This window comes from the organism of the source record quoted next, unplaced genomic scaffold (assembly GCF_019419815.1).
Source record: "Pyrus x bretschneideri cultivar Hongxiangsu unplaced genomic scaffold, Pyrus_bretschneideri_v1 Contig80, whole genome shotgun sequence".
Taxonomy (NCBI): domain Eukaryota; kingdom Viridiplantae; phylum Streptophyta; class Magnoliopsida; order Rosales; family Rosaceae; genus Pyrus; species Pyrus x bretschneideri.
Genome location: NW_025999821.1, coordinates 1,001,848 through 1,028,704, shown reverse-complemented (window position 1 = coordinate 1,028,704; position 26,857 = coordinate 1,001,848). Strand labels below are relative to the sequence as shown.

Genomic DNA, 26,857 nt, shown 5'->3' with positions numbered 1-26,857 from the left:
GGGATACGTGTCACCTATATGCAAAAATACTATAAAAACGTTAATTTTAAAGCACATAACCTTCCGTTCAAAATAACTTCTCATACATTGCTCAAAATGGACAATTGAATATACCAACGTGCTCTACACAACCTCAGGATCACAACCAAATTTTTAGAAAAATTTTCCTCCGCCGCCACGCGCCGGCCACGCGCAGGCAAGTGTGGCGCACACGGACGGCGTCAACTGACGCCGTTAGGAATATTCTGTCAAAACTGACAGATTCCGTTAACGGCGTCAGGAATATTCCGTCAGAATCCTGACGGAATATTCCGTCACCTTCTCCGGCGAGACTCCGGTGCCGTCGCCGAAAAACCTGCAAATCGTGTTTTCTCACTCGTTTTTCCACCATTTTTCATGATTCTTGCACCAAATTAAAGCTTAGGACTAGTAGAACACGATCCTACAAGTTTTATGGCCTAAAAATTACTAAATCATACCTGTCCACAAACTCCAAAACCGGCCAAGCTCGAACCCAATGATCCCGACGTCCAAATTCGTCCAACGAAGCACTCCGAGGTTCCTGGGAACCTCACTAAGACATCTATGTGCTTCACAAGTCCAAAAACATGTTAAAATGAGTTTGCATGAATAGTGCTCAAATCGGAAAACCTCAAATCGACGTGAAAATGGTGGTTTCCCTACCTGAAAATGGTACGTCTATGTTCCCCTCGACCTCACGATCACGACTGCACCCTTGGTTTCCTCGATTTGCTACGGTTTGAGGGACTTGTGTGTTTGTTCGTACGTTTACAGAAGGAAGAAGAAGAAGAAAGGGAACTCGGGAGAGAGAGAGAGAGAGAGAGACAGAGAAAATGACAGAGGGAGAGGGAGAGTGAGATAGTGTGTGTGTGTGTGTGGCCCAACACTTGCCAACACCACACAAACAACCAAACAACATAACAAAACAAACTAGGGGTAAAATGGTCATTTCACCTATGCGTTTCAATAGTTTCGGGACGGGATGTCACATAACCTATCTCTTTATTGCTATTACTTTGCCATTTGTGTTATGTTTGCTAGTTGTGTTAGTTGATTGTTTTTGTGTTAATCTATGTTTGAAACATTGAGGACAATGTTTGGTTTAAGTGTGGGGGGGTAAACAAGCTATTTTTGCATGAAATTCGTGGGATTTTATCACCTATCACTTCACATGTTGTTTCTCACTGTTTTAAAGTGTTTTTAGTGTGTTTTGATGTGTTTTAGTGTTATATAACAGAAAACCCTAGAAAAATTCGAAAAAAAGTTTGAAAAATACCAAAAAGAGTCGTTTTTGTGTGTTTGTGTCTTAGGGTACCTTCCAACACAATGATGAGGATTTGGTTTTTAATTGCATGACTGTTAAGAAAGAGTTATAAACATGGAGAAAAGTTTGATATACTCTTGGTATATGCTTGGTTATGGTTATAATGTATGACTTCACATGCAATCCTAAAAGAAAAATTAGTTGTTGTAACATGCTTGAAAGAAGGAACTCAAACAAACATTACAACCCTGCGAGACTTGAGCTTTAAACATTCTTTGGAGAGTATTAATCTGTGATTCTTGTTTTCAAACTCGTTGCATGATCTCATTATTCTTGCTTGGTTGCTAATTAGAAGGCGTTTCATCATATAGTTCCAAATGCTAGAACTCATGCCCATTTCATTCAAAGCATGTTATTGATTTGCATAACACATATTCAAGAAGAAGTTGTGTAGTGACCACCACCAAAGCCAAATTGCCGTGTATCCTACTTCATTATATGTTTAAGTTAACCCCATTGAGCCTTGTTAAGCTTACATTCTTTGTTAACCCACACTATCCTCACCTAGCCTAGATTAGGACTTTCCATACCCTTATTCTTGAAGCATAGCAAAGCATGATTTGAATTGAACTCTCTTTGATTAATGTTTGGCAGAACCCAAGTGTGGGGGAAGTAGGTTTCATGTGAGTTAGTGTGCCATAGGCACGGGTGGAAAAGAGAAAAGGAAAAAGAAAAAAAAAAAAAAAAAAAAAGAATATGAAATAAATGAAAATAAGTTCACATGTTTGAGGAAAGGGTCCAAAAATGTTGAATATGGCCCTGAGTGTTGCTTAGTTCTTCCCTTTGTGTTAAAAGTTGATTTCTGTGTTTTAAAGTGAGTTCTAAGTTTCGATTTCATTACTTTGCTTGCTATTGCTTTAAGAACCTTTGTTTCCCTCTATCTTTCCATTGTTAACCAATACCCTAAGCCCCATTACAACCCTTGACTTCTATCTTGAGTGTTGTGCATTTCAATTTGTGGAGTTTGAAGTTGGTATGAGCATATGGTGTCACTGGTTCTCGCATCTAAGTCGTAGCATTCCATTCATGAGATCATATCTACACATGCTTATTAACTCCAGAAATTGCTTTCTTTGTGATGCATATATGTGAGTGTTCGTTTTCATGTTTACATCAATCTTCTCACATATGACTAGATTAGGGTGTGTAGTTAGAAAATCTGAGTGAAAATTGAGTGCATATCTTATAAGGAATTGAGCAAATTCTCTAAGGCATGTTACTACATTCAAAACATGGTTTTAAATGCTTAATTGTGAACTAGTATGTGGTGACTATGATTAAGAATGTACTTAAGTGTGAAGATGACTAAAATCTGTGGAGATAATGAATTTTTAACATGTCATGCGCATTGAAAATCCCTGAGACCATTGTTGGAAGGTTTAGGTTTTGTTTTGTTTTTCTGTTTTGCTCGAGGACTAGCAAAAGCTAAGTGTGGGGGAATTTGATAGGAGCATATTTATGCGACTTAATTGGCTTGTTCTCGTGCATTTACGTTGTGTTTCTTTAGTTATTTTAGTCCTTTATGCCAATTTCGTGTGTTTCTAGGTTCATATGGCTAAGGAAGCAAAAAGGTGCATTTTGGAGCATTTTGGAGCAAAATTGGGGTTAGAATGGATAGCTTATGCTTGGAGCCAAAGTGTTGGACGAAATTGAAGCCTTGTATGCACTTTAGGACATAAAACAAAGGGCCTAGCCCAATCAAACAAAGCCTTAGAACCAGCAAAACCATCTATTCCCTCTTTAATCCACATGCATTCATCATCATTCACCCTAGCTTTAATTCACATGCAAACACATTCAATTTCAGCATCCACAAGCCCTTGCCGTGCATCCCATTTGCATTTCCAGCTTCCCACTTCATCATTGCACCACATTCTCTTCCATATTCCCTCTTTAATCCACATGAATTCATCATCATTCACCCTAGCTTTAATTCACATGCAAGCACATTCATTTCCAGCACCAAACATCACCTTGCCGTGCATCCCATTCCATTTTCCAGCTTTTCTCCTTCATTGCAGCCACACTTCCACATGCATTCCCTCTTTTAATCATTCCCTCCTAGCTGTCATATTCCCTCTTTTAATCATTCATCCATCTATAAATAAGCATCCATTGCAGCCACAAAGGAGCAATCATTCAACACCTCCATTCACCACAGAAATTCTTCCATAATCTACACCATCTTCCCCTTAGAACATCTTGTGTCGTGCATCCCACTCCAGTTTTCCAGCATTTTCTCCTCCATTGCAGCCATTCCAACCATCAAACACTCATTCCTCCATACAAATACCACCCCAAAACCTATCCATAGATCTTGTGCGACAACAAAGAGGAGGAGAAGAGTGCCTAAACGTTCATACAATTTAAGTTTGAGTTGTTGGAATTTTTAGTTGTTTCTTTTCCTCGATTTCAATGGTTAGATTTACTTATCTTTGTTTTGTACGTATGAGGAACTAAACCCCCCATTAGCTAGGGGGTGATTCGAAACCATGTTTATGCTTGCAATATGAATTGATTACCTTTGGTTGGAATTTCATGAGTTGTGGATTCAATTTGTTTAACTGTTTGATTGATAACTTATTTATGTATGTTTATTGAGAGTGCACACTTAATTTTCATGCATGAATATGACGCTAGAATATAAGTGAGTTTCACCTAATAGTTATGAACTTATATTCACAAAGTAGTGGAGGTTGCTTATAAACAATCACGTTAAATGAATTCTTGGCACTAGTTTCATGCTCATCATAGTAACGAATGCCTCGTCAACACTTATGGTTTTCAAAGAACTTAATGATTCTTGCTTGTATCTCTATTATGCAATTCATGTAGGTGATAGGAGCATATTTAGGCGACTTACTTAGCTTGTTTTCGTGCATCTATGTTGTTAATTCATAGTTGTTTTAGTAGTTTAAGCCATTTTCGTGTGTTTTTAGGTTCATATGGCTAAGGAAGCAAAAAGATGCATTTTGGAGCATTTTGGAGCAAAATTGGGCTTGGAATGGATAGCATATGATTGGAGCCAAAGTGTTGGACGAATTTGAAGGCCATGCATTTCCTTCCAATTCCAAAGCCCACAATCACTTCAAAAGCCATGCAAAGAACCATCCATATCATCATAAACAATCATGCACTCCACATGCATTTCCACCCTTACAAGACCCTAAACATATCATCCACACAAATCTGCCATCATTCACACATTTCTCCACTCATTGCCGTGCACATTCACTCACCACAAACATTCCACATGCATTCATCAACATATCTAGTTGTCACTCACATGCATTTCTTTCATCATTTCCAACCCACATGTTCCTTTAATCATTCACACATACACCCATTCACCACCAGAAATCATCCTTTAAAACATTGCACATGCATCCATAATCATTCATTTCAGCCATTCCACATGCATTCCCTTCATAAATAATTCACATGCATTCATCATCATTACCCCTTTAATCCACATGCTCTCCCATTTCAGATTCACCACAAGAAAACACCATCATTGCCGTGCACATGCATTCCCTTCCATTTTCTGCTTGCATTTCTAGCTTTGCACATGCATATATTCCTCCTCCTAGCTGTCATGTCCCCCCCATTTTACCTATAAATAAGCATCCATTGCATTCATTCTCATTCACTCTCATTCATACACATTTCAGTCACACACTTCTTCCATTTCAAAATGTAGACATCAAACCACCCTTGCCGTGCTCTCCCTTACAATCCAAACACCATACTTCCATCCCCCCAACCAACTATCCCTAGACCTTATGCTACAACGAAGAGGAAGAGAAGAGGAAGAGAAGAGGGCCTAAACGTTCATACAATTCAAGTTTGAGTTGTTGGAATGTTTAGGTGTTTCTTTGATTTCAATGTTTAAATTCAATTCTCTTTGTTTTGTATGATTGAGGAATGGAAGAAAAGAGTGCTTAAACGTTCATACAATTCATGTTTGAGTTGTTGGAATGTTTAGGTGTTTCTTTGATTTCAATGTTATAAAGAACTAAATCCCCCTTTGGCTAGGGGTGAATTCGATGTAGCCTTGCAAAACTATTCCATGTTATTAAGTTAAAGTATTTGATTCACCAATCTGTGCTCTTTTTTCATTCACTGATTTTATAGTTTAATTTGTTTGTTAATCTTAATGTTTGATCACCATTAGGGCTGCTTATGAATTATTTGATCAAGGTTATAGTACACATCATGCTTAATCTTGGTAGACATGTGAATGAATGAAGAAACTGCTATGCATACATCCTGCCATGTGATTTCTTTGATTCTTTGAAGTTTTCTTGTTCTTAATGGATTCTTACTTGCTAATCTAAGTTGAACATCACAACTAGGTTGCATATTAGGAGTACTTGATCACAACCACACATCAAATGGATGATCATAAATAAGTAAAACGAACCCTAGTTGCAGATTGGAGAGTTGAATACGTTTTGACTTAACAAACATGGACTTGGTTTAGCAGTGGTGAAATCGAATCCCTAGCTTCATCTCCATTGATACTATCTCATTTTATTAGTTGTTGATTCATTTATTTGTGTTTACTTCATGTTCTTATACTTTCAAGTTACAATACCAAATCTGCCTATTTAGACTAGTTTGATACAATACCAAATCTGCCTATTTAGACTAGTTTGATTCAATTCTTAATATGCCTAGTTTGATTACATTTTAGTTAGAAAGTATCTTAGTTTGTGTTTTTAAGCATTTTGATTCATTCTATTACTCAATTTCGTCCAAAGTTACCAAAGTGCTCAAAACTGCCCAGAAAGTGATTTTAAGGCAGTTTTGAGTGTTTTGGGGCTGTTTTGAGTCTTTTGATTTGTTTGAGTGTTTTTATTGTTTAGTTTTGCATTCTTTGAGTCTAGTTTAGTGTTTCAAACTTTATTTTACGTTTTTGAGTCAGTTTCCAAGTGATTTTGCAATCCCTCCTAATCCCCGGTTAAGAACGATCCCTACTTACATTCTTCACTACAATTGACAAAAAGAGGGTTTAAATTGTGTGCGTATAATTCTCGCATCAGTAGGGAACTTGTGGGGAATGCTTTGGGTTGTCGTATGCAATCATCCAATTCATTAACTTAAGGAAAACTTGACGGTTAATTTAAGCGGACCTAATTAACCCGGGGTGTTGAGTTTCATAATTCATCGAAAGACCAACCGAAAATCATCTTGTATGCAAGTGTAACATGTGTGGAGAAGAACCTTCTAGCTAGCATTCATCCATATTTTCATCACATTCATATTTACATTTTGCCCTTAATTACAATATGTGCATTTTAGTTTAATTTCGTCAAAACCTCAATCCCCCCCCCCCCCCATATTTTGTTAGTCTTACTCTATCTTATTTTGTGTTTTTAAGTATTTGGAGTCTTGTGGACTTATTTTGAGTTTTCGTTAAGTGAATTAAGTGTTTAAAGATTAGTTTTATTTATTTAAGTCAAGTGTTTAGCACCCCTAGTTAATCCCCGGTTAGAACGATCCCTACTTACATCATTACTACAATTGTCACAAATAGGGTTTAATTTATGTGTCACATTCGTAACGCATCACATACAAAAAGTTTCATTCAAACGAGGCACTTGTTACGCAGACGGCGAAACGATCCAAAACACCGCTTAGTACCATAGACGACGATGCAGCAGCAGCAGCAACAACAACAACCGCAGGCAATGACCCAGAACTCCACGCCGCCGCAACCTCCCTCTGTTGAGGCGCCGCCAAACAGGTGGTGCAGGTGATGGAGCGGCTTTCTCACATTAGGCTTGACTCCGACCGCCTCCTCGAACCCCTGTTCTTGGCGCTGAGCCTCTCCATTTGTTCCTTAACGAGGACGCCTCCATGCGCCAACACCTCCTCTACCTCCGCTTCGTCGGTACCTCCTCTCTCTCTAGGATTTGATTCGCAAAAACCTATCTCGCATTGAAAAATCCACAAATGTTTGAGGGTGTCGCGCTTATTTTTGCTGGGAAGGCAGCTGGAAGAATGTGAAGTTCTGAACGAGTCGCTGCGATCACGGAGCAATTCTTGGGGGCTACATATGCCATTGGTTTGTCCCGATGGAGCCGTTGTTGCGTATGCTTGGAAGTGGCAGCTTGCCGGCCAAGTTGGCGCATCTGCTGTTGACAGAACCAGGTTGGTCTCAAGTTCATATACTATATCCTTTACTTGAAAAATTATGATTAAAGGAAAGCTTTTTTTTTTTCGAAATTTCCAAAGCATACATAAGCTTCTGCTCCAAAAAAAAAAGTTAAAGATTTTGAATACTTTTTCACTAGAGAGGATGTGGAGCAAATACAAGTTTCGTAATTTCGTAACGCGGTTCGAATCTGGTTCATTGTGGATTATATTCTTACTGGTTGTGTATTTTGTTGTATTTTGACCCATGAAGCCATTTCCTGAATTCTGTTATTCAATGTTTTAGGTTTGCTCTCAAGGCCTTCATTGAATTGTGTTATTCAATGTCCTAGGTTAGCTCTCAGAAAAAAAATATATCTTGCTTGCGGGACTCTTCCATATTTGGCAGCTGGGAGGCCTTCCCTTCCCTGATGAAAATCAGGCGGCTTAGGAGTCTTTTTATGCTTGCCGCTGGTCTTGGAGTCCAAGATCGGCCAACATGGTGGCATGCCGTTTGGCGTGGAGTAGGAATACGGAGATGTGCGACTTCACATGCGCTAACTGCCCCCCATCTTCGTTGATTCATGTTCTGAACAATGATGGTTTACCATGTCCTTAAATTTCATGAAATTGGTAGTGTAGGAGGGTAACGTTTTAGCATTTGTTGGAGCGTAAAGTCCCCCACTTGGACATCTTCATGAGCATATCTATAATTTCCATAAGGGCTCCACAGGCATGAAGAGCTTGGTGGGCTCCTTGTGTTCTTACACTGATCCAAGGAGTTAATTTTATGATTAACTAGTATATGCCTACACACAGTGTGTGAGATTTTTATTTTTTATTTTTAAAGTTGAAAGAGAGAGAGTGGGTGAGAGTGGGGAGTGAGGTTTTTTTTTTTTTTTTTTTTTGTAATTAGAGATGTTCAAATCACTTGTAGGTGGTGAGGCTTAAACAAAAAATAGCAAATTTTTGTTTTGTAAACTTACGTTACTGCTCTTAATCTTTTTATTATGATAGAAGACTAAATAATTTTTTCACCATCTTTTAGTTGACAAAGATGATTCTATTGATATATACTTTAGATGAAGCACTTTTAATTTTTTGTTGGGAAGATGAAGTTACTTGGTGAAAGTTGGGGGTGCAGTACTTTTTTCTCATCTACGTTTCGAGTGTGACATGACGTAACATCCTATGCTATGTGTGTCTTAACTGTTATATTTTATCTTCACAATTATTTAAATCTTCTATTTTCAATCATTGTATCATTAAATATTATGTACTTCGTTGTATCATTAAATCTTCTATTTTCCTTTATTGTTGTCAGTTATAACCGAGAGCAAAATCGATACAATTAAAAAAAATTCCATTCAGCGTAGGGTTGGCTGCATTCGACCAGCCCTTCAGCCTTTTCAGATTTCGTGGGGCCCACGAGGCTTTTGGCTTGGTCTTTGGTTGGAGACGATTTTCGGGCTATTTTCGGCTCTTTGGACCCTTCGGTTGGAGATGGCTTAAGACAGGGATGAAGTCAGAGATATGCATGGATGGGGGCATCTTTAAACAAAAAAGTCACAAATTAAAAAACACAAAAATATACTAAACAAAACACTTATATATTAGTCCATAAGGTTTTTCATATAACATATCACAATGTCCATCAATGCGTTTTTATATTTTGAAAGTGTTGCATGACAACCTCATTACCAATACCATCAAACATCTCCCTCTACAAAAATAACCATGTTATCATTTATCCATTAGTCTCTCATATAATTTCTCAATCGATCTTTATAAATTTCATGATCGAAAATGCTCTTTCAACAATAAAAATAGCATATGGAAGAGCTAATACTAATGCTACAAACAACTGAAAGAGTACTTTTTTTTTCACACACACAAAAAATGAGTGGGGGCATCCGCCCCCTCTGAGCCTAAGGTGACTCCGTCCGTGGCCTAAGAGGAAAAGGCTTACATTGGGCATGAGGGCTCGGTCGGCCAACTTCGACTAGGTTCCAGCCGTTTTTAAATATTCATTTTAATATCTGTTCGTGTATTGAAAAGAGGCATATTTCTAGTCGTTAATCATGTACATATTGACCATTCCACAAAACGAAGGTTTTTCTCTACAAACATTAATTGTACATGTTGTGTATTTCCTCTTCATACATAACACATGTGGTGTACAAGCATCATACACATGTATGTACTTACATTAATTAAGAAGAAATACTTGTAAAAACAGATTTTATACTCAAACAATAACCACACTATTCTCATTTTAAAAAAGTATTAGATAATTATTTAAAAATGCTAATAGCAATTATCTCGTATTATGTTTTCTTTTAACATTTGCACAGAAACGAATATTTCCTGCACATTTCTCATTTGGTAGCTGAAAATCAAAAACGTAAAAAGAACTTGAATGATTAATTGAAAGCTTTACAAGGGGCATATAACATCGGTTATTATTTAACCTCATCTTAAATTGTACAAAGACTACCATTGGAAGCTAAGTCCCTACTTCTCAAAACAGGCATGTCAACTACCTATCGCTTCTGTTCTCCCCACGTCTTACTCTCAAAAAATTCATTCAGCATTGACTCAATATTCTCCGGACGTAGCTTTATATACTTCCCCGGGTTTTTTCCGTTCTCGACCGTATGCCTGCTACACGATGTGCGTCAACATTGATGCCAGAAATGCAGAAATTATGGATCTTTTTCAAAGGAAATTTCGAAAATAGGAGAAAACATACCCGAAACGTTTGATGAATGATCTGTAAGCAGGCAAGAGGATTTCAGCAACAGCTAGCCTTAAAGACTCTCGCAATTCACTGTCAGGAACTGTCCACTGAGATTGCTTTTGATGAAGCTCCTCAAACTGCGTGTTGAAGGTCTTGAAACGATCTTTCACCATTGCTCTTGAAAGCGAACTGCTATCACCACCTGATGGATTTCCGCCCTGAACGGTAAGACACTGCAGAATCTGCATCACAAAAATCAAATAAAGATACCAGAGCATATGAGAATGATTTTCAAATAACAGGAAGAATAATTCGAGCATTGTAACTTTAGATTGAAATTTTGACAACAGTTGAGCCCATTTACTACTGTTATAGCGGATAAAGATGTTGCCATACCAACACCTTCTAATGGTTTATTCGAAACATATGAATACCATAATCATCTATAATGTATTGAGAATAGACAGATTAAAAAATAGTCGAGACCAGGAGGCCAGGGGAGTGGATCAAGGCCACATGATCAAATGTCCCAAGGAAAATATCGAAATGAATGACATGCTGTGAAATTTTTGAATAAAGGGTAAATTCAGGGTATTGATAAAAGGAAAACATGACCAACACAGACAAATCCCGAATGCTCAATATCTAACAAGAATTCAAAACCAGGGAACAAGGCAGCATCAGAAGAAAACAGAAAGAATATGGTGGAGAAATAATATGATCAAAGAATCAAAACCTTTGCCCAAGAAACCCTCTTATATTGATTTGCATGCTGCTGCACGATCCTTCGGTGTATCTGCACCCAGTCATCCCCCAACAAATCCTTTGCTTCTGACCTGTATATAATTACTTATCAGTTAATACAGTAGTAGCATGCAGATAGGATCAGTATCTTCTAAGGAGTAGAATAACTATAAAACAAACCTCCGCACGGATCTCACTACGTAGTGAATGTTGTTCATGAGAAATAACTGAGTGAGTGCAGGATCTTTATACTGCTTAGATTTTCCATCCAGGTTGTTCTGAAGAGCCTGCATAATCCTTGTAGTAACCTTTGATAACTGAGACTCTGGCTCACCTTCATCAAACTCTTGAAAAAGTTGCTTCAGTGTAGACTGATAACTGTGAACATTTTAAACAGTCATGCGGTGATGTTTGCACAGTTACTGTGAAAAAGTACCAGAAAAATAGAAAGAGAACCGAACTTGGGATTGGGAGAAAAGGAAGATACAAAAAAACGCAAATGGCTTAGCTGATAGATATTTTAATTGATATGGAAATTATTGCAATGATCTTGATAAATTAAGGGCATTCACATATAAGCCCTAGATAACATCACACCTTAGACAAAAAACACACTTCAAACTCAACACTTCAGAGAAAAATCAGCTTAGTTTGTATTATGTAATACCAAAATAACTTCGCAACTAAAAATCAATTAATGCATGGCATGGGGATGGATGAAGGGCTTTTGTCTCCAATTGAGCTCTTAAAAAGTGTTTTTCTATAAAACTTACAGTTGTAAGGGCGTTTTTTCCAGTTTACTAATAAATTAAACATTACCATCATAACCAGCCAACGTGGAGACAAACAATCCAAGTAACTAACAATTCAACAAAGCAGAGAATTTACCAAAAGCAATAGGGTAAAAAAATTATACAGATCAGATCGCCCTCAAAGACATCAGCAATCATGAATGCTTCAAAGTTATTATATTTGCAATCTCCTCAGAGAAGGAACAAAATAGCAAGAATCAGAAAGCACAGGAATAATTACTTACTCGAAAAGAAACTTTACATAGTTTATCACGTAGCTTGTCAAAGGATGGACGGTTCCATCAAGAACGGCAGTTTTTGTGGCATCCTTTTCAACAGCTTCTTCAAAATCACCAAAAGTTTCCTGGGCTGTTTGAGCTAGACGCTTTGTCAAACTTATTGCAGTTTCCCGCATTTCCATGCAAGCTTTGCTTCCAAAAAGTAACTCAATCTGAAAAATAAGATCTAAGAATTATATTTTAAACCATCGATTGTTTCCTTAAGAAGTATTAAACCAACATTTGATGAACATATAAAGATAAAGATGAGAACGAAACTAATATTTTGACCTTCTACTTTCTTTAAGAGTTATAGTTTCCTTGCAATATAAATTTCTGTAAGAAATCAGCTTGACATCATTACACTTAACCCCATTCCCATGTTAATACTTTTCAACCTTTTGGCCTTCAATATACTCCAGCGATCATCTCATATAATTAAACATATGAATTTGTGAATTTAAAGGCTATTTATTGATGTGTTCTAAGGTGTTGTCAGGCCTCATTCAAACTTACACAAGCTCTGCCATGATTTAAGAAACCAATACTAAGGTCTTAACAAGGATTTATATCAGCAACATAGCATCATTTTCATATTCACATCGAAGCCAGCACTACAGTGAAGAGTGAGAAACTGCATGTTCTGTCCCAAATTAGTAGCAATGGATGGACTCCAGAAACATCTTATGCAAGTTGGTAAAGTGCTTTAACCAAAACGATGTTGTACATAAACTAGTGACTGAGTGTGTGAGTATGTGTTGGGTTTATTGATGCCTCTTTACCAATTTTAAGAATAAAAGGGTTGTATTAGGGAAAATCGAACTCTTAACCTTTCTTGTTGAGTTACTCCTAAACCCATTACGCAACACATAATTCACGATTAGAAGAAATTTTTGTGCACAATCTTATGTGTGCTCCTACCTATGCATGTGCTTGGGTGTTGAGCGATTAAATCTTCTAAACTCATTTTATATGTACCATTTATGTGAGTTTTATCATTGATTAAACTCTGTGACTCTATCTTTGATTAATACGTGTTAAATTTATGACGCAAAGTCAAAGAAAAGTTACTAAGTTTTTATTTATTCAGCAAAATCTACCCTAACAAAGTGAAGGGAAAAAAAAACACACAAGTTACTGGTTTCTTACATTTCTTCTGCATAAAACTCAAGATAATCAAACTTCTATTCTTCTTTGATGAACAAGAAAAAAATACCATAGTTAGAGAAAGGTCACAAAAGCTCAATAAGTCCAGTCTCGAGGCAAACCAGCATTGGAACAAACACTTTTGATGGCTTTAATCTCCTCCCTATTTCTTAACCCTACAACAAAACATATAATCAATAACTGAATCATGATATTTGGATGAAGAGAAATGCTAAGAGAGCTTCTCAAAAGTAGAACACTTTATGAACTTTTTTTAACGTCAGTTTTTGCGTCAACAATATAAAACATTGAGCTAAAAACATGAGATGACAGAGAATTCATAAAGAATTTGACTTTTGAAAGAATCCCCTTATCATTTCTCTTGAAAGGATAAAATTCTCATTTGCAAACATGACAACGTGCAAGTGACTGTGATAGCCTGTCCCGAAATATTTGTACCGATGGCGTGAAATTACTAAAGTACCCTTGAACATTTGGGGCGTTGTATGGTTTAAGTTTTGGTTGTGGACCAATATGTTAAGTCCCTAATATTTTTGGAACCAATTAGGAACTTAGACTTACATTTGTTTTATTTTTTTTTGGTTGGCTGCCATCTAGAACACACACACACACACACACACACACACACATCCAATCCCATTGACCCTCTCTCTCTCCTCCACACTCGAATTTTCTTGCCATTTCCGTACAACCTGTACGGACAACCCTCAAAACCCTTTCAAACATCGAGGATCAAGGTCGTGAATGGTGTTTTTGGACTCTTTGCAAGCTTAGGAGTCGAATGGTGGTGATGGTGGTTGGACGTGAAAACCTCGAAAACCTTTGAAACCAGAATTCCCAATTTGGTGCACTATTCATGCAAACATGATCATGAAGTTTTCAGAGAGTTGTAAGGTTCTAGGAAGCTTTAGAACAGCTTCACGAAGCTCGGAGAAGAATTTTGAAGTGTTTTGGATGTCGGGAAGCTCGAGTTCATTGAGTTGCAGTGGTTGCTGGAGTGTTCGAGGTTTCCCCGGTGAGATTCAGTTTGTTTTCGGGCTCCAAAGTGATAAGATCATGTTCTCCTAGTTGAGAGCTTCATTTTGGTACAAATTTCATGAATTTTGGTGTTGAAATGAGTAAGTTATCAAGCTTTGAAGTTTTTCCTGAAACCAACGACCGGCGTGGGACTCCGGCGAACCAAGGAAGAAGAAGGAGAATATTCTGTCAACTTTGATGGAATATACTAACGGCGTCAAGTATATATAACGGTATATTCCCTAACGCCGTTAGGGTTTCCGTACGTGTGTCAGGCACATGCCTGCGCGTGGCCGGCGCGTGGGTGGCCGAAAAATTTTTCTAAAAATATGGGGATGTTCGTGGCGTTGAGTAGATCACGTTGGTATATTTAAACAAGCCATTTGAGTAATGTATGAGAAGTTATTAGCTAGTTTTGTTTATGTGCTTTAAGTTAACATTTATATAGTTGTTTCACATATAGGTGAGACCTATCCTCAGGACGAGCATAGTCAATCGAGCCTCGAGGGCTACGACCCTTCCACATACCAGTGAGTGGGAATTTGGTTTTCCATATATACCTATATACTTGAGATTTTTCCTAGAAAATTGATTTAAATGAATTTATGTTTAGAAATGCCATGCATATATTGATTTATAAGTAGATCATTGAATTAATATAGTATGCATAAATGTGATTTGACGCTCTGGACGCTTAGGTAAGTAGTAGGTGAGTTGTAGATTGTTTATGTAAATTGATGATTATGTGAGATGTGTTGAGAGCTTATAAACCTACACCCTGGTGTTAGTGCTCCCGCCTAGAGTTAGGGCATAGTCCTTCATGTGATGTTCACCTCCCGAACCATACGCTCATCTTGGATCCAAGTTAGGTGCACAGTCCTGTCTTATAGACCACTATAGGTGGTTCCGACACGTAGGTGACCCATGATTATTCGCACAATCTTCGCGTGATCGTAGTACTTAAGCATATTTATTTACACCCAGTCCTGTCGTCCAAACCACTTTAGGTGGTTCTGACTCGTGTGCAGGTATATTTGTTGAGATGTGGATTTGAGCCGTACAGGTCACGTTAGGTGATTTGCATTGATTTATATCATCTGGCTTACATATAATTTTTTATGTTGAGATATTTGACATGGCATATTGGTGAATTTTGCTATTCTAAGCATGGTTGTGGTATAGATATATATTCTATTTCTGGGAAATTATACAGGTTTTACGGCGAGGGGTTAGAACTTTTGAGAAATGAAATGATTTTGAAAAGCTTTGTTTTTGCCCACTCACACTTTTTGTTTTGCGCCCCTCCAGGTTCTAGTTAGGAGTGCTTTTTGGTGGCTTGCGAGGAATCCACAGCAGCTCTGACAGATTATCACCATTGTATGGTCACCTTTGGGTGTTATATAATTAGTATTTGTCCTGTTGGACTGCACTTAGGCTACTTATGCTTTGATTGTGCATTTCACACTTAATCCCGCACTAGCACCTTTTCTTAGCTTGAACTACTAGTAGTTGGTTTTTATTTATTCGCATTTTTATTATTATTTTTGCTTCTGCACTGTGCACATAGCTACGTCACCCTCACGTGACGGCCAGCAAGCCTTGATTTCGGTCGGAGTGTGTCAGTTTGGTATCAAAGCCTAGGTTTGGCAGTCCTGCATATTTTGTGAGTATTCTAATTATTTTGGTGTCTTCTGTCAGAACTATGCCGCCTCGTAGAGAGCCACGTCGTTCATCTGAGCCTAGTTTCCCCGATATAGCTCAGTTAGGTGAAGTTATTGCTATTGCTATTCAGTCTGCGCTCCGCCCTCCTCAAAGGACACCCTTGGAGACTACGTATAATTTGAAGTTGGATAAGTTTGAGGTTAATGAAGGTCATGAAGGGGCAGAGCGGTGGCTCTACCATCTTGAAAAGACTTTCCGAGTATTGCAGAGTCAAGGGAATCTTCCTTATGAAAGGTGGGTCGAGACGACTACATGGTTCTTAGGTAAAGAACCAGCATCGTGGTGGAAACAGGAAGCTTATCCGATGACACTAGAGGAAGCAGCTGACTGGGAAGTATTTAAGAAGTTGTTTCAGAAAAGGTTTATTCCCCCTGAGTATATTGATCGCAAGAAGCAAAAATTTACTCAATTGAGACAGAGGAAGAAGACGGCGAATTAGTATAACAAGAGATTCACTGATTTGTCTCGCTATGATCTGAAAGTTGCTGCTAATCCAGTTGAGATGCTTCGTCATTTCAGATTGGGTACTAAGAAGAAGTGGCGTTCTATGGTGACCACTACTCATTGTGCTTCTTATCAGGAGTTCTATGAGATTTTGTTAAGGATTGAGGATTCAGAGAATATGCCTAGTGAGAGTGAAGAAGAAGAAAAAGACGGCAATCAGAAGAAAGATGATAAAGGTAAAGGTCAAGCATCTTAAAGACCTCGCAAGACTCAGAGCTTTAAGTGAAGTAGAGCTAGTTCTAGTTCTTCCAGCGAGGGTTTTAGTGCCACTGGTCAGGGAAGAGGTGGTAGATTTTCTAGGGGTCCTAGATTTTAGAGACAGGGGGATGCTAGTAGAGGAAGGGTTCTGTTGTGCCGCAGATGTAACAATAGGCATTTTGGAGAGTGTAGACGGGGCAGCAGTGGATGTTTTACATGTGGACAGATGGGACATAGAGCTGTAAGTTGTCTTCAGAATCAGCAGAGGCCCCAACAGCTTTCCTTGCCACCACCAGCGCCGAACCAGCAAGTTCCAGGGTCTGGTGGTTATGGTCAGATAGGTCGTGGTAGTGCTTACCATTATCAGGGTGGCGCAGTTCCTTATGCTTTAGGGTAGTATCAGTATTCCCAGGATCCTTATTATCAGAGTGGGTATCCTCAGTATTCTGGAGGTTGTACGCCGTATCCTCCCATTCCAGTTGGTGGATCTCAAGGGTATCAGGGATGACAGCCCCAACAAGGAGAGATTGCTTCCAGTAGTGCAGGATCTTTGAGGCAGTTTGGTCAACTAATTCAGGTGTGTAATATGCAGGGTCGAGGTAGTCAGACTAACAAAGGTCGTGGTGGATGACAACAGACCCAGGGGCGTATCCACAACATCACGCAGCAGGATGCTCAGAATAATCCTAACTTAATCATGGGTACGTTAAATATTCTTGGTCACTTTGCTAAAGTGTTAATTGATTGTGGTGCTACACATTCTGTCATTTCTCATACTTTTGCTCAAGTGATGCAACCTCCTCCTACACCTCTTAGGTATGATTTAGAGATTTTGCATTTCTCATACTTTTGCTCAAGTGATGCAACCTCCTCCTACACCTCTTAGGTATGATTTAGAGTTTCCTATGCCTAGAGGAAAGAGATGTTATGTTGATTGTGTATATCCAGGATGTCCAGTGATGGTGAAGGATATAGTTATGCCAGCTAACCTTATCCCGTTAGATATTGTTGATTTTGATGTGATTTTGGGCACATATTGGTTGCATTATAATTGTGCCAATATAGATTACTACAGGAAAACAGTTACTTTCCATCATCCTGGATTACCTGAAGTTACTTTTGTGGGTGAGCAGAGTGGGGTGAGGCATGGCCTTACTTCTGCTATGAAAGCAAAAGGATTATTATCAAAAGGTTGACAGGGATATTTAGCTCATGTGGTGTTGAATGATGTTGCTCCTAGTAGTGTGGAGGATGTGCGAGTAGTTAGGCATTTTCCTGACGTATTCCCTGATGATTTACCTGGATAGCAGCCAGACCAAGACGTAGAGTTCATTGTTGATTTGCTTCCAGGTACGGATCCTATATCTTTGACTCCTTATTGAATGGCTCCTGCTGAATTGAGGGAATTGAAAATCCAATTGCAAGAATTAGTTGATAAAGGTTTTATTCGACCTAGTACTTCACCCTGGGAGCTCCAATGTGATTTGTGAGGAAGAAAGACGGGACTTTGAGGCTATGCATTAATTATAAGCAACTAAATTGGGTAACAATAGAAACCATTATCCATTGCCATGTATAGATGATTTGTTTGATCAGCTTCAAGGTGCCTGTGTATTTTTTAAGATTGATTTGAGGTCTTGTTATTACCAGTTGAAGATCAGTAGTGAGGATGCTCCTAAGACAGCTTTCAGGACTTGTTATGGTCATTATGAGTTTTTGGTGATACCATTCAGATTAACGAATGCACCAGCAACTTTTATGGCTTTGATGAATCGAGTATTCCAGCCATATTTAGATAGGTTTGTTATTGTCGTTATTGACGATATTTTGGTATACTCTAGGTATAAATCAGAGCATGTTCGACATCTCCCTTTGGTGTTAAAGAGATTAAGGGAACACCAATTATATGCTAAGTTTAGCAAATGCCAATTTTGGTTAGATCAAGGGTCATTTTTGGGACACGTCATATCTGCTCAAGGTATTCCGGTGGATCTTTAAAAGGTAGCAGCAGTGGAGAGTTGGGTTAGCAGGATATTACAGACGATTTGTTAAAGATTTTCGGTCGTTGCTTTGCCACTGACGAGGTTGACTAGAAAAGAGGTTAAATTTGAGTGGGATGATAATTGTGAGCGGAGTTTCCAGGAGTTGAAGTATTATCTCACTTATGCACCTGTTTGATAATGGTACTTTTAAGGTCTATAATGATGCTTCCTTGAATGGTCTGGGATGTGTGCTGATGCAACATGGTAGGGTGATTGCTTATGCTTCACGACAATTAAAGCCTCATGAGAAGAATTACCCTACACATGATTTGGAGTTAGCAGCCATTATCTTTGCTCTGAAGATTTGGAGACATTATTTTATGGAGAAAAATGTAAGATTTTTACGGATCATAAGAGTCTTCAATATCTTTTCACTTAGAGGTATCTTAATCTTTGACAGCGGAGATGGTTGGAACTGCTTAGTGACTATGGTTGCATGATTGACTATAACCCTGGTCATGCAAATGTGGTAGCTGATGCACTTAGCAAAAAATCTCAAGGTCGTATTAACGCTTTGTATGCTTGTCATGTTCCTCTTTTGGCAGACTTGAGATCAACTGGAGTGAAGTTAAGGGTAAAAGAACGAGAAGAAGCCTTACTTGCTAATTTCCAAGTTAGACCAATTTTAATTGATAGTGTACTTGAAGCCCAGATGGATGATGAGGAAATCCAGGAGTTAATTGAAGCCAGAAGTCAGGGGAAAAAGAAAGATCTCAAAGTTCGAGAAACTGATGACATGCTTATGCAGGAGAGTAAAATGTACGTGCCAAATAATTTCGAATTAAAGAAAACAATTCTTGATGAAGCGCATATTTTAGCTTATGCAATGCATCCTGAGGTACTAAAATGTATCATACTATTCGACCATTTTATTATTGGCCGGGTATGAAAAGAGCAATTGCTGAGTATGTGAGTAGGTGTGCCATTTGTCAACAAGTTAAAGCTGAAAAGAAAAAGCCTTTTGGGTTGATGTAGTCGCTTCTCGTTCCACAATGGAAATGGGAAAGCATTACTATGGATTTTGTGTACAAGCTTCCTCACACACATAATGGTTATAACAGCATTTGGGTGATAGTTGATCGGCTTACTAAGTCAGCACATTTTATTCCAGTGAGGGAGAAGTATTCTTTAAGCCGATTAGCTGAATTATTTATATCAAAGATTATGAAGTATCATGGAGTTCCTGTTAGTATTGTCTCAGATCGTGATGCCATGTTTACTTCTAAGTTCTGGGTGGCATTTTAGGAGGCTCTGATTATAGTACAACATATCATCCTCAGACAGATGGACAATCAAAGAGGACCATTCAGACGTTGGAGGATATGTTGAGATCTTCGGTATTGCAATTTGGTGACGCTTGGCATAGCGGTTGGATTTGATGGAATTTGCCTACAACAACGGCTTTCATTCGAGTATTGGTATGGCACCATTTGAGGCACTTTTTGGCAAATCTTGTTGCACACCTTTATGTTGGTCAGAGGTTGGTGAAAGAGTTTTGGAGGGCCCTGAGATAGTGGAGGAGACTACTCAAAATATTCAAGTGATTAAGTCTAACCTGAAAGCGGCCCAAGATCGACAAAAGAGCTTAACAGATAAACATGCCACTGACCAGGTGTATAATGTAGGTGATTGGGTGTTTCTGAAGTTATCACCGTGGAGAGGTGTGATACGGTTCGGGAAGAAAGGCAAGCTATGTCGTAGGTACATCGGACCGTATATGATCACCGAGCAAGTCAATGAAGTTGCGTACAGGCTTGAGTTGCCTTCAGAGCTGTCTAAAGTGCATAATGTTTTTCATGTGTCCATGCTTCGTCACTATGTTTCAGATCCGTTGCATGTGATACCTCATCAACCATTGGAAATAAATTCGAATTTGACTTATGACGAGGAGCTAGTGACTATTCTGGATTGGAAAGAAAAGGTTCTAAGGAACAAGACTGTGAGATTAGTGACAGTTTTGTGGAGAAATCACTCAGTTGAGGAGGCCACTTGGGAGACAGAAGACCAGATGAGAGAATTGTATCCACGCCTGTTTTATGATTACTAGTGGTTTGTTTGTTGTTGTTATGTAATTTCGGGGATGAAATTTTCTTAAGGGGGTAGGTTGTGACAGCCCGTCCCAAAATATTTGTATCAATGGCGTGAAATTACTAAAGTACCCTTAAACGTTTGGGGCATTGTGTGGTTTAAGTTTTGGTTGTGGACCAATATGCTAAGTCCCTAATTTTTTTTGGAACCAATTAGGAACTTAGACTTAGGTTTGTTATATTTGCTTTTGGTTGGCTGCCATCTGGAACGCGCACACACGCACACATCCAATCCCGTTAACCCTCTCTCTCCTGTCCACATTCATATTTTCTTGCCATTTCCGTACAACCTATACGAACAACCCTCAAGACCCTTTCAAACATCACGGATCAAGGTCGTGAATGGTGTTTTTGGACTCTTTGCAAGCTTAAGAGTCGAATGGTGGTGGTGGTTGGACGTGAAAACCTCGGAAACCTTTGAAACCAGAATTCCCGATTTGGTGCACTGTTCATGCAAACATGATCATGAAGTTTTCAGAGAGTTTTAAGGTTCTAGGAAGCTTTAGAACATCTTCACGAAGCTTGGAAAAGAATTTTGAAGTGTTTTGGACGTCGGGAAGCTCGAGTTCATCGAGTTACAGTGGTTGCCGGAGTGTTCGAGGTTTACCCGGCAAGATTCCGTTTGTTTTCGGGCTCCAAAGTGGTAAGATCATGTTCTCCTAGTTGAGAGCTTCATTTTGGTACAAATTTCATGAATTTTGGTGTTGAAATGAGTAAGTTATCAAGCTTTGAAGTTTTTTCAGAAACCAGTGACGCAGCGGTGACCGGCGCCAGACTCTGGCGAACCAAGGAATGAGAAGGAGAATATTTTGTCAACTTTGACGGAATATACTAACGACGTCAGGTATATATAATGGTATATTCCATTTTGGACAGAATATTCCCTAATGTCGTTAGGGTTTCCATACTTGTGCCAGGCACGTGCCTTGGCCGGCACGTGGGTCGTCGGAAATTTTTTCTAAAAATATGGAGATGTTTGTGGTGTTGAGTAGATCATGTTGGTATATTCAAACACCCCATTTGAGCAATGTATGAGAAGTTATTAGCTAGTTTTGTTTATGTGCTTTAAATTAACGTTTATATAGTTGTTTCCCATATATGTGAGACCTATCCTCAGGACGAGCGTAGCCAATCGAGCCTCAAGAGTTACGATCCTTCCACATACCAGTGAGTGGGCTTTTGGTTTTCCGTATATACCTATATACTTGAGATTTTTCCCAGAAAATCGATTTAAATGAATTTATGTTTAGAAATGCCATGTATATTGATTTATAAGTAGATCATTGAATTAATATAGTATGCATAAATGTGATTTGACGCTGTGGACGCTCAGGTAAGTACCAGGTGAGTTGTTGATTGTTTATGTAAATTGATGATTATGTGAGATGTGTTGAGAGCTCATAACCTTGCATCCCGATGTTAGTGCTCCCACCCAGAGTTAGGGCATAGTCCTTCATGTGATGTTCATCTCTCGCACCATACGCTCATCTTGGATCCAAGTTAGGTGCACAGTCCTGTCGTACAAACCACTGCAGGTGGTTCTGAGTCATAGGTGACCCACGATTATTCGCACAGTATTCACGTGATCATAGCACTTGAGCGTATTTATTTACACCCAGTCTTGTCATACATACCACTTTATGTGGTTCCGACTCGTGCACAGGTATATTTGTTGGGATGTGGATTTGAGCCATGCAGGTCACATGAGGTGATTCCGGCTAGATGGATGAGCTCTAAATTCAGCCGTACAGGTACAGGTCACGTTAGGTGACTCCGGCTGACATATCATTTGCATTGATTTATATCACCTGGCTTACATATAATTTTTTATGCTGAGATATTTGACATGGCATATTGGTGAATTTTGCTATTCTAAGCATGGTTGTGGTATAGATATATATTCTATTTTTTGGGAAATTATACAGGTTTTACGGTGAGGGGTTAGAACATTTGAGAAATGAAATGATTTTGAAAAGCTTTTTTTTTGTCCACTCACACTTTTTGTTTTGCGCCCTTCAAGGTTCTAGTTAGGAGTGCTTTTTGGTGGCTTGCGAGGAATCCACGGCAGCTCTGACAGATTATCACCATTGTATGGTCACCTTTGGGTGTTGTATAATTAGTATTTGTCCTGTTGGACTACACTTAGGCTACTTATGCTTTGATTGTGTATTTCACACTTAATCTTGCACTAGCACCTTTTCTTAGCTAGAGCTGCTAGTAGTTGGTTTTTATTTATTCGCATTTTTATTACTCTTGAAGTTGGAAAGAAATTTTTTTGAGATAACACATCAAAAAATAAACTTACGATAAGCTAACACACAAAAAAATCTAATTGTGTAATCAAATTACTACTTAAATAAATATATATATAGCCCCATATAGAGCCCAAAAGTAAATAGCCCCTCATTGGAGAGATATTCTTTTATAAAGCCCCAATAGTTCCTCAAAGCTCTAAAATAGGTTATATCCACCACTTTTCCAGTCACATATAGAGCTCCTCATTGGGAATACTCTAAAGAAGCACAAGTTTCTCTAGGAAGCACTTCTAAAATTCACACAAAACTCTTTTTAAGTTAATATGTCAAATAGTCATGAGTAATTTTTGCTATTAGACAGCACTTTTAGTTATTTTAGAAGAAGTCCCAAACAAACGCTAAATACCAACCAAATGGTCCATGACTAATTAGCAATAAGAGTTTGTTTTGGTTTGCTTCAACTAGAACAAACGAACTAAAACGTTACTTTTCTTTCATTAGTATTGGTTGAAATAATAAATAATAGATTACTAGTCTTTGTGGTGATAGGGTACTCGGAATATAGTCCATGTGGTATAAAAATAAGAATTTAAGTTCTAGTGGTGAAAGTCTGTTAGGATTTATGTCCAAATTTGAAAAATTTGTTAACTCTTCGTTAATTATTAGCACATGAGGCTCACATGTGAGGCTAAAAAGTCAAAATTAGCCTCACATGTAAGCCTCACATGCTAACAATTAACGGATAGTTATGTTTTAACCTTATATATGTGGTTCATTTGCTAATAATTAATAGAAAGTAGACATAATTTTCAATTTTGAGCACAAACCTTAACATATTTCACCACAAGAACTTAAATCCTAATTTTTTTACCACAGAAGCTATCATCTAACTATCATATCACCATGGGAACTAATAATCCAATCAGACCTAAATAGATTAACCACAGGTGCATTAATTACTAATTTTCTGATGCATCAAACATGGGTTTGGTTAGGCCAAGTTGACAAGGGGGTGCCTAGTGTGCTTGTTTAATTATGCTTGGGTCAAAATCTCCTTTCCGTACATTCACTGTCGTAACGAAAAATCCATCGACAAATGTATGGTAAATGACGTTCATTTAGTTTTGACCATTGTTTATTTCGTGGATGAGTTCATTTGAAGTGGACAGTATCATAGACTCATGGTGGACGAGAAGTTGCGATGCTTTCACGAGGAAGAAAATTTGGTAATTGTAATAAACGTGTAACAACTACTGAAAGTTGATTCGAGAAAGCGCGCTGTGTTTGGATTAGGCTTAATTAAATAAGTCTATCTGATATTGCATAATATATTATGAAAGGACCAGCGTTCATGAGGTCAGAGTTTAAAATTTCCTTGATACAGTCAATATTTCTATGAAAATATCTAAAAAATCATAGAAAGATATGGAAATGGGGAATGAAGTCTAAAATTCACCTTATATTAGAGAAACTCTTTAAGTTTAGGCTAAAATCGATATATATTATCGATATTTCTGACACATCTGTTAAATATCAGAAAAACTTTTATATTTTGTCCAAATTAATGCTAAAAATTTTCATTTCAAATTTTTATTATTTCCATCGAAAGCAATCGATATTCAATATGTCCATCGATATTTCCACAAATTTACATATTAATATTTTCACCGATACCAATATTTTAAACATTAGTCGAAGTACATATGGTTATATTTATATATGCCTGGCCGAGGGTGGACGTCGACTCTCGATACCGATTCGCGGACGTACGTCGGAACTTAGACTTTTCTGCATTCTTAATTTCTTTCTGAACGTAAATTACAAACTAATCATAGACATATATGCACATGTAGGTTTGAAAAAAAATATATATACATTTACATATATATATATATATATGCATATGTAGACAACAACGGAAAGTGAAGCTTTTTTGTATATAGCTAACACATATATGCATCTCGATGGATACGAAAAAATAAGGTTTTCTTTCTACATTTTTGGGGCATTAACAATGGAATAAATTATTTTATGTGCTCTAAAAAACAATAATTTGAGAAAACTATTTGTTTTCAAGTGTTTTTCAAATTGTATAGTAATAATGACATATTACGCTGTATTTCAGACATACTGATAAATTTTTCGGACGATTTCCTAATTTGCAGAGTCATGGATAGAAGAAAGTTGAGGCATATACATTCTTACCGGCCACCGAAAGCGATTATTTGGATGCACTCAAAAAGTCTATGGTCAAATCACATGTACATATATAATATAATCTATGATTGTGATAGACACCGGCTCATTGACAACAATGAAGATATAAATATTTGACGATAAGATTTCAATGCTCTCAAGTCTGTACAAGCTACAGTACGTATAATATCTCGGTGCTTCTTGTTCTTTTTAGGGTTTCTTTTTCTGGAGTCAGTAAACTGATGTAGTCTAAAGGCCGGACTGGACATCATCTTCATTTATATGATATTCAGTACCAATCAATTAATAAATTCCCCACTTTTCGGCCCTTTTTAAGTACATGATAGTATGGTTGAGAGTGAATTTCACGTCAGAAAAATAGAATTTTGTATGTGCTTATAAATAGTTTGGCTACTCTCAAATTGCTAATTAATTTTATAGTGGAAGAAACTCCAACTTTCTTCAAGTATGAATTGATCAAACATTAGACTTACCAACAAAAACAGTAAATTAACATCACACGTACCCTAAAGTTAAGCTGTCTGCTGTCACCGTACCCCTCAACTCATGTAACTTCATGAATCATGTATATAAGCGGAGGCCGAGGCACACACACAGAGGCATACGTTTATCCCCACCGAAATTGCAGCTGCCGCTGAAACCTTACGTACCCTACTATCTTTAATGCTAGCTTCTTCTGTTAAAGAAATTAGATGAACGATCCTTTCACTACTTAAAGACTCTGCAACTAATCTTTTTTTTTTTTTTTTCTTTTTTCCTGCTCTATATACTTCCAGAATTTTATTCATCTGATAAAGAACTGGAGCAATCAAGAAACATGCTCATCAAAATGTTACTCTCCCTTCTCAATCTCCTCAGGATCATCAAGACACACTACTACTCGTTCATGATTACGTTACGTGGTGATCAATATCACAAGCTTCCCGGAATAAGTTATTCTGATCGTGTTTTGCTACAAGAACACAATAATTTATTCCCGGAAGTAACCCCTTCGCCTTGGTTGGTGCCGTTACCGGTTCACTGTATAGCTGAATCCGTGAAGAACCAGCTCCCGGGGGTGCAAAATAGAGGAGGCAAAACGCAGGATTCGGATTATGGCTCGCACACCGATACGTGTACTGTGTGCATGGATAAAGTGGAAGGAGGGCAAAGGGTGAGAGAGCTTTCCAATTGTTCACATGTATTTCACAAAGAGTGCCTAGATGCTTGGATTGATGAGGGTCAGTTTACCTGTCCTCTTTGTCGATCCAATCTATTGCCAAAGAATTGTACTACTCCAGAACCAAAAGGTCATGAACGGGAGTTGGATTCATGGAGGGCGGAGAGGATGATTTACTTGTTTGGTGACGATTACCAGTTCATGTGGTAGCTGGCTTTGTTAGGATGTAGTAGATATTCAGTGGTGAAGCAAGCATGAGGTCATTAATTGGTTGTCCTTACGCCAATAACTCTAAAAACTCCATGTGTATTTGTTTGTATTATTGTATTTGACCCCTATAATTAACAATTAAGGCAAACTAAATTACAACCTCATATTTCTACTTCTTTTATTTTCTTCTATCATATTTGTTTTCTTTTCTCTCTTCTTGTATGGAATGCTTTAGTTGAAAAA

At 38.0% G+C, this 26,857-nt stretch overlaps 2 protein-coding genes across 2 annotated transcripts; one reads left to right on the top strand and one right to left on the bottom strand.

Annotated features, from left to right (window-relative positions):
* Positions 1 to 9,780: 9,780 nt before the first annotated feature.
* On the bottom strand, positions 9,781 to 12,240 carry LOC125473268 (exocyst complex component EXO70A1-like). Its single transcript, XM_048575848.1, has 5 exons — positions 12,004 to 12,240; positions 11,148 to 11,345; positions 10,960 to 11,059; positions 10,236 to 10,465; positions 9,781 to 10,144 (listed from the first exon to the last, which is right to left on the bottom strand). The coding sequence occupies exons 1-5, from the start codon at positions 12,177 to 12,179 to the stop codon at positions 10,027 to 10,029; spliced, it is 822 nt and encodes a 273-aa protein (XP_048431805.1). The 5' UTR covers positions 12,180 to 12,240; the 3' UTR covers positions 9,781 to 10,026.
* A 6,882-nt stretch (positions 12,241 to 19,122) lies between these two features.
* On the top strand, positions 19,123 to 26,778 carry LOC103966756. The gene is made up of 2 exons (XM_009379962.3): positions 19,123 to 19,524; positions 25,931 to 26,778. Exons 1-2 carry the CDS (start codon positions 19,123 to 19,125, stop codon positions 26,612 to 26,614), a joined length of 1,086 nt encoding a protein of 361 aa, XP_009378237.2. The 3' UTR covers positions 26,615 to 26,778.
* Positions 26,779 to 26,857: the final 79 nt, after the last annotated feature.

Excerpts from the sequence above, each read along its gene's own strand:
- LOC125473268 (XM_048575848.1), bottom strand. The coding sequence starts at position 12,179 with ATGGAAATGCGGGAAACTGCAATAAGTTTGACAAAGCGTCTAGCTCAA. Across the intron at positions 11,060-11,147 it reads GTAGTGAGATCCGTGCGGAG|GTCAGAAGCAAAGGATTTGT; the intron begins GTTTGTTTTATA and ends AATTATATACAG. Across the intron at positions 10,466-10,959 it reads AGAGGGTTTCTTGGGCAAAG|ATTCTGCAGTGTCTTACCGT; the intron begins GTTTTGATTCTT and ends TTTGTGATGCAG.
- LOC103966756 (XM_009379962.3), top strand. The coding sequence starts at position 19,123 with ATGATTGACTATAACCCTGGTCATGCAAATGTGGTAGCTGATGCACTT. Across the intron at positions 19,525-25,930 it reads CTTATGCAATGCATCCTGAG|AAATTAGATGAACGATCCTT; the intron begins GTACTAAAATGT and ends CTTCTGTTAAAG.